Source organism: Cajanus cajan, chromosome 9 (assembly GCF_000230855.2).
Source record: "Cajanus cajan strain Asha chromosome 9, NIPB_CcT2T_4, whole genome shotgun sequence".
Lineage (NCBI taxonomy): Eukaryota > Viridiplantae > Streptophyta > Magnoliopsida > Fabales > Fabaceae > Cajanus > Cajanus cajan.
Genome location: NC_138525.1, coordinates 49570875 through 49586611, shown reverse-complemented (window position 1 = coordinate 49586611; position 15737 = coordinate 49570875). Strand labels below are relative to the sequence as shown.

The 15737-nt window shown below is 31.4% G+C and overlaps 1 protein-coding gene across 3 annotated transcripts; it reads right to left on the bottom strand.

Moving 5' to 3' along the window:
- Nucleotides 1-499: 499 nt before the first annotated feature.
- LOC109804923 (uncharacterized) lies at nucleotides 500-10046 on the bottom strand. 3 transcript variants are annotated; one of them, XM_020366847.3, is made up of 7 exons: nucleotides 9861-10046; nucleotides 9628-9718; nucleotides 9252-9481; nucleotides 7736-8188; nucleotides 4902-5247; nucleotides 812-889; nucleotides 500-672 (listed from the first exon to the last, which is right to left on the bottom strand). In XM_020366847.3, the coding sequence occupies exons 4-7, from the start codon at nucleotides 8173-8175 to the stop codon at nucleotides 622-624; spliced, it is 915 nt and encodes a 304-aa protein (XP_020222436.1). In that variant the 5' UTR covers nucleotides 8176-8188; nucleotides 9252-9481; nucleotides 9628-9718; nucleotides 9861-10046; the 3' UTR covers nucleotides 500-621. The 3 variants fall into 3 exon arrangements, with proteins under 3 accessions (XP_020222436.1, XP_020222435.1, XP_020222437.1); XM_020366846.3 differs by lacking the exon at nucleotides 9252-9481; XM_020366848.3 differs by lacking the exon at nucleotides 9252-9481 and having other exon boundaries at nucleotides 9658-9718.
- Nucleotides 10047-15737: the final 5691 nt, after the last annotated feature.

The following is a 15737-nucleotide window of genomic DNA, read 5'->3' as shown; positions in this document are numbered from 1 at the left end:
CTGTCCGTCCATGGGTCCGCCAATAAGGCGGAAAATCGACACCCATGGGCCATATGCCATAGCTTGAAGTCATCCTTCAGCTGAAGATGGGACTCCTGTCATAATTTGCGGGGAGATGCTTCTCAGAACAAAAATTAACATTGGTGAGAAAATCTTGGACCAAAATGAAAAAGGCCAGGCGTCTGAAAAACAATGAACCGAATGAAAATCAATTACAAAATCAAACCTAAAGAGGTTTGGTTTAATTTGATTTGGTTCTTAGAAAAAATAAAACTACATATAACTGTGAAATGAATAACCAAATTAAATCAAATCAAATACTTTTGAGAAAGAAAAAAAAAAAATCAAACCAAACCGTTTTATAAAAAAGAGCTCAGTCAACTAAGTTTTATAGTGGTTTGGTTCGATTTTTTCAGAAATCCAAACCATGCGCAGCCTCACAATTCACAAAGGTGAGAAAATGAGGTTAGACCAAAAAGAAAAGGATGAGAAATAAGGGTGAAAGCGAAACTAATTTGTATTTGATTAAGCAGGAATGCGATGCCATGCTTTACAATATCTCAACATTTCTCATTGCCATGCTTAAGACTACAGAAAACAACTTTACTGGTTGCCTTGCTTCTATTCAGAGTCGGAGTCCATGTTGCTCATTGCTTTCAACCCTCTTGGTCTCTGCATAAAAACCCAAATTAGGTTTCTTTATTTACGTGCAAAAACAAACACACTAGCTAGCCATTATTTTGTGTATCAAGATATATGATATGATCACGACACAGCAGAAGCAGGTAAAGCCCTTATCTTTTTCCCCTACCTTTTTGGTTATCTTCTTCTCCCTAACTTCATATCGATCAAGAGTAAGATCGCACAGCCATGTACCAGGACTCACGAGCTGCAACACATTCAAAGTGAACAAAAAGTTATTTGGAGATTTTAATTTAGACCGTTAATGAAAATGGAAACATGAACAATGGGAGATTTTAATTTAGACCGTTAATGAAAATGGAAACATGAACAATGGGCGGAAGTTGTCAAGAAACTAACAACTGCCAAACAATAATGTTATTTTCCAACAGACGCAACCAAACTCCAAGATCACGATATAAACATGGGCACGTCCACGGAGCACCCACGACTTCTGGTTCGTCACCTTGTTCAATTTTGGTGGTTTTATGAAAAATCTATCAAACATGCAAACTACTAGCCTTGTGAACAAACCCACAAGAAACCCAACACAAAATAGTGTTACATAGACCAAGCAACTATGATTTTCTCTCCCTTATCTGACATGTTATATACACCCACTCTTTCTATATCTTCTTCCTTGGATAAAGATGTATGAACTAATATGACAAGTAATGTGTATGAACTTTTTTATATATAAAAAAAATGGTAAAAATATAAACAATTACTTTTTTTTAAAATAAAAGAAGCTTTATTTATTAAGTTCTGAATTTTTATCATCCATTTTTTACATCCTTCTTATATATATGTCAATTTATATTTGTATTTCTCTATCTTTCTTCCTTTCTTATCACAGAAACTATCACATTTATTACTTTGTTTCTATGCTCTTTATCTCTCCTTTTTTTCGTTTTGACACCTTAGGTGGGAAATGATTATTTTCCTTATTTAGGAAAATGATCTTTGGCACAAATGATTTTTTGATAAAAATATCATTTGAATCTTTTTAATTAGTCGAGAAAAAGATAACCTTATGAATAGAATAAAACATTTTGCAACTACAACAAACTTAAGGGAATTATTACGGAACAACCTTTTTTAATTGTATTAAAAGTACTAGACTATTATAAGATTTCGCCACCTAATTTAGTGTACTGCACAACAAAATATTAAATGAATAAAATGAATGCCATAGAAATAAGCTCAGTCCACACCACAGCTTGATTACGCTAATTGGATGTTGCCGTGCACCAAGTGCATATTTTTTTATTCCCAGCCCAAATATTTATTATTTAGAAAATATTAACCAGAGTCTTTAGTAAATTATTGAAAAGTTGAAGTGTGTAAACAGTATGTGTATACTTTCCTGATTTTGAACACAATCCCATCATATATAAGCTTTCTATTTGTTGATTCTTAAACCGTAAAATATAAGTACTTATTAGCATGGCACTTATTATTTTCCAAGGCACAAAATTCAGTTTAAAAAACTCACCCTTCTCCTAAAAAGTCCCACTACTATTAAATTTGCTAGCTATCAGATAGATAGGCCCTCAACCATCAATCAGTGTGCTGCGTTAGACATGCTTTTGAACACAGTAATTTTTTAGGATTAAAGTATATTTTAATAATATATATTATGTTTTGAATCAAATCTATACATAGGGAATATATTCTAGCGACCACTTTTTTGATCTCTACCTTTTGGGGAACATTTATACTCTTGAAATGTAAAAAAAAATCTTATATCTTCTACAATTTTTAATATTTTTCTATGTATAATTATTAGAGACACAAAGTGCCTCCACCCTTCTAGTCTTTATAAAAAAAATAATTTAAAATAATGAATTTATGACGCTGTAATGATTAAAATAATAATATGTATATATATATTTTTTTAAAACACTTCGATACAATATTTAAGTTTACATCATTAAGTTTATCTTTTAAAAGTTTTATAAAGCAAATTAGTCCATCAAAGTTTTAAAATATCACCATATTCGTACTAAATAAAGCAATAATATTTTTAAACTTTAATATCATATTAAATCTTTAAATACTAGTTCGATAACCAAAAATTTTTTTTAAAAATAATTTAATATCTATACATAATTCTACAAGGCCAGATATTAAAATTGAATAAGATTAAGTATGTATAAATGTTATCTGGGTTATAGTAGAAAGAAAGTTTTTTCATTGACAAATGCTAACCTATAACACTAGTTAAGGAAAAATATTATTAGTGGACTTTTTGTAATATTTTTTTAGTTTAGTAAGAATATATAACTTTTTCTACAGACTTGGTTTTTATAAAGGTAAAGTCAGTGCCCAGATCTTGGACTCATAGGTTCAAAACTATAAAATTAAGAAGGATAAAATACATTAAAAAACTTAGATATTTATTTATAATAAGTAAAATATTAAAAGTGTAGGTTCATATATATAAAATTAAGAGATGCAAAATATAAAAAATTATATATTCACACGTAATTTTTCAAACTGAGGGTTGCAAACCCTCGTCACCATGTAGGACTGCCACTAATAAGGTAATACTTAGGGGAAAAAAAATCCAAACCAATCCCATTCATTAGGAAAAAAAAAAAATTTGAACCAATTTTCTTTGCAAAACTAGTTTGATTATCCATTTTTTTTTTACAAAATAGATTAATTCAATTTAATTTCTTTTAAATAAATACTAGTACAAGTGAATAATCACACCACATCAATCTAATTTATAAAATTCCAATCTATATTTTTAAAACATCAAACTGATCTATTTTATGAAAAAAAATTAATTAATTGATTCCCTTTTATAAAATGAATTTATTAGTTTGAACTTTTAAAAAATTCAATCCATAAATTTACTAACTAGTTCACGAGTAAGAAATCAAACTTCAATTTTTGTTAAGAAATACATGTGTGATTTATATATATATTTTTATAATTTTTAATATATTATCATCGTGATTTTCATTAAAAGATATTTTTAATTTTTAAACAAGTGTTTAATTAACGAGTACCTTTATTATGTTACAATAACTAGGGTTTGGACTTTTGAGTTTCCTAACAGAACTTTTGGACCCACACTACTCGCTGTGAACCAGGCTTCCGCTGACGCGTGTAAACCCATCCATAGCTGCCAACCAGGCAGAGGTCTAAAAAGTAAAAGAAAAGAGAAGACACCCACTACCGTACAACAGTCACATAATATGTTAAAAAAAAAAGCAGAAGGAATGGCATACAAAATTCTATCTTTCACTTTGTTTGATAGAGAAAAAAATAATAAGAAATAAGACGGAGGGGGATAAAAATAGGAGAGTAAAAATGAGACAGACAGAGAAAAAAATAAAGAAGAGACAGATAGAGAAATAAATAAAGAAGACAGAAATTAAAAGATAATGAATATCACTTATTTATTTATTTATTTGTCTTTTATCTCTTATATATAATTATATATTTATTTCTTATACATTTTTCACTTATTTTTTACATATTTTTTCTCAACCAAACCATCAAATTTTTTTATTTATTTCTCTTCACTTTTTATTTCTCCCCCTCTATTTCATTCCTATTTCTTTCCTCGAGCTTAAAGTTGAAAAAACAATCTGAGAAGGATTTTCTGATGCTAAAGTTTTAACGTGATTATTATTAGGTGAAAATCTCGTATGATCTCCTTGTAAATTAAAGGAAAGTGATTTTTAAGCTCCTCAAATGCTATTTAACATCCGGTGATAGGGAGAAAAAAATATATAGATATAGTAGGTAAAAACATGTAATAGGAAAAAAATGGAGAAAAATAAGAAATGTAGGTAAGGTGTTTTAAAAAAAATGTCCAAATCCATTACTCTCAATTAAATTAAATAGACGAGTTACATTAAAATTTGCATACGTTTTAAAAAAACAAGAATTTTCACATAATATCGTATGTTCACCAAAACACTACGCACTAATTATAATTAAGTCAGGCAACAATTTTTATAGAAAATTATACTATTCTAGTTGATTGTCGTAACAACTCTTACAAAGCGTTTAGTTCAAATCCTAAATTACGTTACGTGATAAAAAAACTCTATTCTTTTATAATTAATTACGTTTAATGCAATAATTTCTCCGATCTAAGATTTGAGAGATGGTCCATATAAAAAATACTTAATCGAGAAGATATGATAACAAAATTAAAGTGGAATGAACGTAAAGCAAACAAGGGTAGTTGAGCTTACATTGAGGGTGCGCTGTACGAATTTGACTCTCTTCTTGGGTCTCTGGGGAAGCTTAGAACCCTTCAAGAGCAGAAAATCTTCTTCCTTCTCCTTGTTGGTCAAGGCAATCACGAACTTTGGCAGCCACATCGGCGGAGCAGCATCCCCACTGCCGGACGGCGACCCACCACCACCCTTCTTGCTATCGTGCGCGGTGTCTGATGAGACCACAGACTTGTTATTATTGTCATTAAGGTGGTTGTTATGGGTCCCTCTCTTATCGTGCGCACCCCTGTCCGGTGATGCAATTCCCCTAACACTCCCGTTGCTTTGGCCTCCTCTCATAGCACTTGAATTCTCCGAATTCCTAAGTAAGATGAATAAATATATATAAAAAAAAATAGCACAACCCACATATGATTATCCCATATGTTTCTTAACTGTATAAGAACGCGAAACACGACGTGATAAATAGGGAAAACAAATATGCATTGAGAAGTATTTTTGTTGTTTAGAAAAAAAAATAATAATAATTATACGAAAAATAACTTTAGGGGAATAGTGGGTTTACCAAATTGACCTTGTGGGTCGATCTAGATCGCGGGGTTGAAGAAGTTGGGATTGGGATATCAACGGATTTTGCGTAAAATATGGGCTGATTTTTGGCTTCTTGGAGGTATTTGTATTGTGCTTTGAGAAACCGGGGGCTGGTGTGCCTTTAATTTATTTAACTTCCTAAGATGAAAAGATTTAGATGGATATTTGCGAGATTTGTGCATGTGATTCCTTATAACGGGCACAGCTGGTTCCACGGCAAGTTTGGGGCCGTTGGATCTAGAGTATTGGCTATTGAAGAGAAGATGGGCTTTACTTTACTACGTGTTAAAATACAAAATGGGTCGTACCAGATCCAACACCTGGTACCCCATCAAACGGCCACAAAGGGCTTTCTTGTAGAAAACGACTTTAGATGAACACGTGGAAGGAGACCCTCCATTCCATGTTCCCGACAAAGACTCGGAGTAATCCTCATGATAATTAGGGGTTCCGGTACAGTGTTGTAGACCTAGATTAGAATATGATCTGGTATGACGGAGGAGGAGTAAGTTCTAGCTACTTTTCTAAGGTCCATGAAACGTGATCTCCCAAGGATTAAAGTGGACCTCCATGAATCATGATCATTAGACATCATACCCTATTTGTTTGGTATTATACTTAATATGTATCATATGAATACAATCATAAACAGTGAAACAAAAGCATCAAATCAAAATCAAATCCACCTGGTAAAATAATTACACAAAATTCCACATCATAAAATACCACATAAAGATCTGAGAGGGTTTATTAAAGGCTCAATTTGCAGACAGAAAACAAAGCACCAAAAGATGTCATATATCACGAATATCAACTATGAAATATCAAAATTTCTATTGCAAAGGCAAGCTTAGATTCAGATCTTCAACGTAGTTTAGATCGACAGATTTGTTACCAAAGACTTCCCCAACCACACAAACGCAGAACTAGCACAACAATTTGCTTGTTTTTATTGGCTTCTAAACATTATACTCCTAGTCAAAAGCCAATTAATAAAGGCATTGGTGAGGCAACCATTATTCATTGCACATTAATGCGAACTTCCTAAATTGTAGTAAGAATAATATTTGGAAATAAATTGAGGAAAAAAAAGAAGACGACCTCACGCACTTACCGTGAGCTCCTCTTTAATTTGGATGAGACATCCGCGAGGACCTGACCAATTGGAGAGTGAACAAAATATAAGCCTCATGAGTCATGATAAATATTCAGCCCAAATGCAGCAAATACCTTCGATGCTACTTAAGAGGACAGGATCATCATCTAACTGGGAAACCAGTCATCACCGCCCAATTTTTTTTTTATTCACAGTAACATTTGAAGCTGAAGATTTTGTGACTGACATAAGAGACTTACATGTTGCCTTTCATCACATATAGTCGGCCCCCGCACAAAATTCGGTGGCAGACATGAATCCACCACTTCCACACAAATCCTATAAATAATTTATTTCCTACAAGCTAGTCGGATTTTTGACTAGATCTGAAGTCATTAGCCGACCATTGGACACGAATAAAATCAAAAATTATTTTTTATGATGGGAAATATCGATAAGAACAAACAAAATTCTTGCTAAAAATGTCCGAGAACCGAGTATTTCAAACTGCTAAATCATTAGAAAAATATTGAACAAACTGTTAATAGAAAGACGGAAAAAAAACGTATTTTTCAGCTCATTTCGATCTTCGAAACAAATCAAATCTAATTGCATAAATATATTAAATTTATACTAGTTATGTTATTTTATCCTAAGAAAATTATAATTATTATACGCATACATTTGTTTTAATAGAAAACAAAATACTTATAATTTAAATCAAGTTGTGATTTGAAAGTTTAAACAGAGTTTTTATATTTATTATATATTTGATATACTCATAAAAAAATTATATATTTGATATTTTATTTAAAGTCATCTTTTAAAAAAAAATAGTGACTAAAAAATTTATGCGATAATTTACGGATTTACTCTTATTTTAATTTATTTTATTCGTACTCTTATTTTAATTAATATAATTGTATTCGTTTGTTAAAAAAGGTAAAATAATATTCTTTAAAAAAGTAAGGCAAAATTAAAAAATAATTGATCTAATTCAAACACCGAAATAATCAAATCAGATTAGTACCAATCCAATATCATTCTTAAGTCCATGTAAATCCTATCTTGGTTTGATCTGTTTTCAATCCAACACCTCTACTTCTTTTCTTAAAAATTATTGAACAGAAGAAAAATTGAGGGAAGATGCAAACAAAAATACCTGAGAATACGCGGAGGAAGTTGCTGCGGGGAAGGGGGCCGTTGACGGAGATTCAGATACCCGTTACTCTGATTAAAACTATTATTTTGGTGACTACTATTATTGTTGTTATTAGCGACAGAGGGTAAGGGTAAGGGTCTATTTGAAGAATCTTTCTCGGTTCTAACCACCCGCCGATCCACCCGAACCGTTGTTCTCTGAACCGGGTTGGAAGAAGAGTCGTGTTTGACCTGCACCTTCATGCACCTAAGTCGCTTCCGGTTACCCCACTGAAGCACCAAATCCGACGTCGTTGAGTGCCTCATACCATCGGTGCCACCCCTCAGCAACAACGACCCGGGTCCACCATCCCCTCCTCCGCTTTTGTCTCTTTCTCTAACGCTAGCAATGTTGTTGTTGCTATTGCCATGGTTGTTATGGATATGCGACTCTTTATCCATCTCCCCTCGCTACCTGTCATCATCATCATTAATGAGGTAAAGTTAGGGGGCTATTAGTGGAATAACAAAAAAGAATATATATGATTACACACAACAAACTTGAAATCGGTGTTGGATTTGTATTATCCGCCACTACTGTAACAACAAGGGATACTGTCCAAGCTTATATTATCATATGTTAATGTTGATGATGCATTACGCGTCTAGTAGATTATAATTTAGTTGAAAAAAGGGGGCGCGTCGGAGGGTCCACGGTTTTCGAGAGAGGAAAGAAAAATGAAAGCCATGGGAATCGTGCGGTGTGAGCATCTTCTTCAAGGTCACGACAAGAATGGTTGATGAAAATTGTGAGGGATAAAGGGGTTTTAGATTAAGATAATCTTTTACCAAATTTATAATAGGATTCAATTTACTTGCACATGGATAGGAACTTGCGAGATTTGAGGGGAAATACTGTTTGTGAAACGCTAAAAACAATCAATACAAGAGAGCTTGGAAGTTGGAAGGATCAATGGCTTCTCTTCGTAAGACTTAGCAGTCATTTATCTCATTAATCGTTCAATCGGTTAACTTGACTCCATGGATTTCAACGATTGAGTAAGGTTTGTTGTTCAGATTTTGCTCTTTAAGCCAATTCAAGAGCCAATTGAGTAACATTTGGATTCACAAACAGCGCAAGAGAAAGCAAAAGGAAGAATTGAGAAAGAAACTGCACATAAAAACAGAGAAAGAATCATCGCCAAAAAATGGAGAGAAACAGAGAACTTAAAATCCACTGTACGTGTAAGCGATAGAAAAATTAAACAATTAAAAAAAATCCAAAATATTTGCAAGGGAAAGAGATCCAGAGGACGAACAAAAATTTAAAACAGAAAGGAACCGTAAAAATCAACGCATTACCAAAAACTTGCAGACGTTGTTAAAAGCAATGGGTCAGTTTTTGATTTTTCAAAATAAACGAAGAGGCAGGGGGGAAAACAGGGAACCGAAAACGAAAACCGAAATTGGATTAACATTACGATGAAAATCAACACCTTAGAGTTCCGATTTTAGGTGAGTATATCATAATTTCTCACCTAAACTAATCCGATTCCGTCAAACCCAAGCCCTAAGGCGCACAAGAAAAGCTCGCTGTTTTCAGTTCTGAAGCTTCGAAAAATGCAAATCTATTCCTAAAATCCAACTAATAACGACATTTCAGAGCAGAGCTTCGATCTGCAAACATGGCCACAAGTACAAACTCATGCACAATCTAGCAGAGAGTCCAGTTTCAAAATTCGGCGATTTTTTTTCCGGAGAAATGTATCTGCGGATGCGAAAAAAAAAGAAAAAAAAAACACAGCCACAAACAACTTAACACAGAGGCGAACACGAAATAAAGGAAAAGAACAAAACTCCTCCTCTGGCTCAATTCCAAACCTCCACAACAAGAAATAAGAAACTATCAAGCACCTTTAAATATCACAAATGAAGGAACGAAACCTTCAGGAGAAAATTAGCAATGTGATTCTGACAAATTCTGCCAAATCCTCCTCAAACACACCTGCAAATAGAAGAGAGAAAAAAAAAAACGAACAGAAAAAACAAAGTCGAATTAGCGATTGAATTCTACTCCACATCCAGAGAGAAAAACAAAAAAGATGAAACAGAATTGAAGAAATTGCAGTCGTTTATCTACACGAAACCTTATTCAATGTTCAAAAGGTAGAAGATCCTCAACATTCACCGTTCACTAATCAGAATTTGCGTCAAAGTTTGGCTTAACAGAACGGTGGAAACAAAGAAATTAAAAAAGTTTTAGAGAAACAAATTAAAACAGGGGAAAATAGGTATAAGGTGTTTTTCTTCTTCTTCTTTGTTCTCAGTGATAGAACGAAATGCTTTGTTTATATACATCTTCTGCCACGCTCCGGTAATTTCTGACCGTAGATCAGTGATCTGACGGCTATCGCTTACCCTCGCTTGAACCATTCATAGAAACCCGTTACGTCGTTTATGCGAGCCTTTCTGCCGTTTAATTAGTCTAACGACGTTACCCCATTTAACGGAATCTGCAGAGCCGTCAGATCCCGATTATTTATTACTGCTTTTTTAAATTGTTTTTGATTTATTTTACTTTCGGAGTGGTTCATTCTCGCGCGCAGAAATGCCGGGTACAGCAAGTTAGTTAACTAGGGTTAGTTGACCAGATGTTGGTTAGTTCTATTATTACATTTAGTCATATACTAAACTAGAACCACTACCAGAACATGTTTCTCTTCGGTCTTCATTTCTGTGATGCAACGCAATCACTCATCAGATGTTGGGTCTTACTTTTGTTTATTTTATTTTACGTATATACGTTAAAATTGATTATAATAGGAAGCAATGTTTGAGTTGAGAGGACATGTCCTTGCCACTGTGTTTGATAAAGAAAAAAGAAAATAAATAAATAAATAATAGAGTAAAAATTAAAGATGTTTAATAAAATAATGAAGAAAAAAATCAGTCATTTTTTAATTAATTTATATAAGATTTGTTGAAAAAAAAAACTTGAAAGAATAAAAAAAAATTATAAAAAAAAGAAGATTTGTACAAAATTTATTTGAAGTGTTTGGTTCACATGTCTGCCTACAATATCTTTATTATCTCAACTAGACAGACTTGTGCCCGTGCGTTGCACGGAAAATAAATTATTATAAATAAATTTTATTTTAATAATTAATATAAAAAAATGTGAAAATTAATTGAACTTAATGTAACATGAAAAAAAATATCTGAATATACAAATAAAATGACAATGATAAACGATTGAAAACATGATAATATGAAATATTAGGAAAACTAAATTGCATTGTGTCTCGGCTTCAAAAACATCAAAATTTACAATATGAGTTAATGCATTAACCTGAAAAAAAAACCTTATAATTAACTTATAAGAGGTGTAATATTAAAATGCTATAAAGATGTAGTAATTCAAATAAAAAGAAAATTAAATTAAATTTTTACCTTATACAGTAATTATGTAATGACTCCTGAACACATCTATCATGAAAAATAAATTTGGTGAAATACTTGAAAAATTGGTAAAATTAAAATTAAAATCATGATATTTTCATCAACTTCATCACATGGGTTTGACTTGATCTCTGTGTCACCATGTTGTTCATCATCCTATAAGAAAATTTTCGTATATAAATAATTACAAACATTCTTAATAAATAGTTCAGATGTGAATACATAATAAAATTGACAAAATAATAACCTTGATTGAATTCAATAGTTTAAATTAATCAATCATCTCCTTATCAACACTTAGTCTCTTCACTGTATAACCTTGCCAATGGTGATCTATGTTGGATTGAGTTATTTCAATCATGAAAAGCAAATCTTTGTTCAATAATGCTTGAAACTCAATAGGAAGAACCTTTCCTTTATTTTTCTTAGGATTAAAAAATAGCAAGTTAACAACCTATGGTAAATATATTCATAATAAATAATAAGAATGAGGTATGATTTTTGACAACCTTATTTCAATAGTAGACTTTCCCAAAAACAATGTGACAACATGGTTAAACATGACAAAATTTGTGGAATCAGTGTCATCAATGACAGTGACATGCAACATGAATCTAACAAATTTTGAGGGCACAAATAAAGTTGAAGGTTAAATACTTAAATTATGTAACAAAATTAAAAGAGATAAATAGATGCATTATGCTAAAATATCATATTATATTTTTTTAATATGCATAAGTCAGATTATACCTAGTGATTCCAACAACAATCTTCTCACAATGTTCACAAAAATACTTGCTTCCAAGACTGATAACTTTTTTTTCGCACATTTGTTGCATGAATTATAATGTCAATCTTTGTGCTCATCAATTTCTATAATCTTTTCCAGAATAGTGCAGTAGCATGGCTAATTACATAATAATAAGGATTTAGTATATTAGAAAGAATAAATTTAATGATTAAATGTACTTATTACATAATAAGAGATTAATATATTTACAACAGCAACAAATTGATTAAAAACATTATTCCACATCTTAATTGAATCGAATAAGAAAAACTTGAAGTGAAGGACATGTAATGAGTTGGCAGCAAAATAAAAATGTCAAATTGGAAAAATTCAGCAACACTACATAAAAATTCATCAATTAAAAATGCAAGAATACAACATGACTACTATAGTAATTAGCCTTAAACAAAATGATTTGTACATACAAAAGTAACAGTAAGTTTTTTTAAAAAAAGATATTGAGTTGTAGGATTTGGTTAAAAAAATTGAAAGATTTGAATCAGACTAATTTCATTTGTTTTAAAATAAGGTTATTATTTGAATTATAATAGGTAAAAATAATTAAAAGAATAAAGGGAAAAAATTCATTAGCTTCTAAAAAATAACATACGTGCAGAAAAAATTATCAATGTCCTTACTAAGATCATTGACTCATTTTAATTGATTATGAAAATAATATCTTTACTAATCATATTTTTTTTTGTGAAGATGAAAATTTCAAAGAGAAGCAAAAACAAAAACTACAATACATTATCCAACAATGAAATTTATAATTGTTATAATTTATGGTAAAAAAAAGCATCTTCATCCACCAAAATCATCTCCAAGGAATTTGTTTGCAATAGTGATGAGATTCCTCTTGGAAATCTCAAGATTGCTTCGAGCCTTCACGGAATTCCTTGGAAGAACTTCAAGGATGGAGACTCCACAAAGGCTTCAATGTGACCACGGATTGCTTGTAGCTAAGTCCGTAGAAGAGATGAAGGTTCTAGCTCTACAAAGAGAAGCTCTCAAGAAGGGTAGAGACTAGAACTAGGTGACTTCGGAGGGGAGAGTTTTAAGAGAGAAAAACTCATCAAATAAATTCCAAAGTGAATTACAAGGCTTGGTCATAAGGATTTATAGGGAAAAATTAGGTCAAGGTAACCATGGGTTAGCCTAAGGTTAAGTGGAACCAAGGTAGGGTTCACTTAACCTTAGGCGCCCAAAATTTGAATTCAAAATTCAAATTTTGGAGCCTAAACCCGGATCACCCATGTGCAAGTCATTTGGAATGTCATTAGGGTTCCATTTGAGTTGCATTTCGGATCACACCATGTGCATGTGTTGCACATGGCCGAAATGCACACCAAATGTGAATCTAATTACATTCTAATGCAACTACACATGCAACCTAAATAACCCTAAATTCAAATGACCTTCAAATGAAAATCCTAAGCTAAATGGCCGTGAATACAAGGCCCAAAAGAAATACAAGGCACTAAGAAATACAAGGCTCTAAGCCCCAACCCTACACTACTAAAATACAAGAACAACAAGATAGGTCCATGTAGAACTCCACTTTGGACCTTCCAAGCCCATTGGGCCTCTTGGGCCTTTGACTGACCCAAGCCTTCATGTCTAGCCCACTCCTCTTGGATCTTCTAGGATGTCCTCTCTTGCTTTCATAACCATGATTCCATCAAATAGATTCTTAAACTCTGGCAAAACTGAATCGAATAAGAAAAAATTGAAGTGAAGGACATGTAATGAGTTGGCAACAATATAGAAAGGTCAAATTAGAAAAATTCAGCAACACTACATAGAAATTCATCAATTAAAAATGCAAGAATACAACATGACTACTGTAGTAATTAGCCTTAAACAAAATAATTTGTACATACAAAAGTGAAAGTAATTTTTTTTAAAAGATATTGAGTTGTAAGATTTAGTTAAAAAGAAAAAATTGAAAGATTTGAATCAGACTAATTTCATTTGTTTTAAAATAAGGTTATTATTTGAATTATAATAGGTAAAAATAATTAAAAGAATAAAGGGAAAAAATAAATTAGCTTCTAAAAAATAACATACATGCAGAAAAATTTATCAATGTCCTTACTAAGATCATTGACTCATTGTAATTGATTCTGAAAATAATATATTTACTAATTATATTTTTTTTTGTGAAGATGAAAATTTCAAACAGAAGCAAAAACAAAAAGTACACTATCAAACAATGAAATTTATAATTGTTATAATTTATGGGAACAAAATCTCTTCATCCACCAAAATCACCTCCAAGGAATTTGTTTGTAATGAATTCTTAAACTCTGGCAAAATTGAACTGAAAAAGAAAAAATTGAAGTGAAAGACATGTAATGAGTTGGCAGCAAAATAGAAAGGTCAAATTGGAAAAAACCAGCAACACTACATAGAAATTCATCAATTAAAAATGCAAGAATACAACATGATTACCATAGTAATTAGCCTTAAACAAAATGATTTGTACATACAAAAGTGACGGTAAGTTTTTTTTAAAAAAATATATTGAGTTGTAGGATTTGGTTTAAAAAATATTTGAAAGATTTGAATCAGACTAATTTCATTTGTTTTAAAATAAGGTTATTATTTGGATTATAATAGGTAAAAATAATTAAAAGAATAAAGGGAAAAAAATGCATTAGCTTCTAAAAAATAACATACGTGTAGAAAAATTTATCAATGTCCTTACTAAGATCATTGACTCATTGTAATTGATTCTGAACATAATATATTTACTAATTATATTTTTTTTGGTGAAGATGAAAATTTCAAACGGAAGTAAAAACAAAAACTACACTATCTAACAATGAAATTTATAAATGTTATAATTTATGAAGAAAAAAAAACCTCTTTATCCACCAAAATCATCTCCAAGGAATTTGTTTGCAATGAATTCTTAAACTCTGGCAGCCTCCACAATCTTATTATACAAACTCTTATCTTCCAGTCAATTCTCCCCGCTGCAATGTTCTTTAGTAATGTAAACCTCTGAGCCATGTCCTTTAAAAAGAAGATGAAAGTAAAAAATGATAAAATTTTTAATAATATGTTCACTATGCATCAACATTGAAACAACCAACCTTTAAAATTAAAACTTCATACAAGCTCACCTAAAAATGGTTTTCCTATGATTGATAGAGAAAGAGTGAATCCTCATATTAGAAGTACAAAAGTACCCAAATCAAAAAGTGGACAATGTATATATGGAGAGAGTATTTTTAGAAATAGGAAGTATGATGGAACTGGACAATCAAAATGAAGTTTTGAAAAGAAAAATACTTTAAAAATTAGAGGATAGTTGACATTAATTAGCATTGAAAAGCTACAACCAACACATAGGAAATAGATATCCATAATTGCTTCTCTGAGTGGAAGACAAAATACAAGCAATTTGATGGGAAATGTATAAAGTAGAGAGGAAGAGGAAGGGTTTTTCTTTGTATAAAGCAAAGAGAAAGAGGAAGGGTTTTTCTTATGTTCAGAATTTATTAAAATATAAAAATAAAATTCAGAATAACTATGATAAGATAAAATTACATAAGTACCCGTATTTTGAGCAGGAAAAAAGAATCACAGACTTCCTTTCTTTTATTATAATAAAGATATATTACATGTTGTACTTGTCAAGAAAAGTATTGGTCCAAAGTCTTTGATTTTCGATTCTTAATCATCAATCTTCGATGCTTGAAATGGATGATTGTATCTACAAAAAAGACTTTGATGTCTAAGTTAGTGAATGTTCGAAGTATATATG

Bases quoted from the DNA above. Each gene is read 5' to 3' on its own strand.
- LOC109804923 (XM_020366847.3), bottom strand. From the start codon at position 8,175: ATGGATAAAGAGTCGCATATCCATAACAACCATGGCAATAGCAACAAC. The intron at 890-4,901 runs GTAAGCTCAACT...AATGTGTTGCAG, and splicing joins TCGTACAGCGCACCCTCAAT to CTCGTGAGTCCTGGTACATG. The intron at 673-811 runs GTAGGGGAAAAA...GTTTTTATGCAG, and splicing joins AGAAGAAGATAACCAAAAAG to AGACCAAGAGGGTTGAAAGC.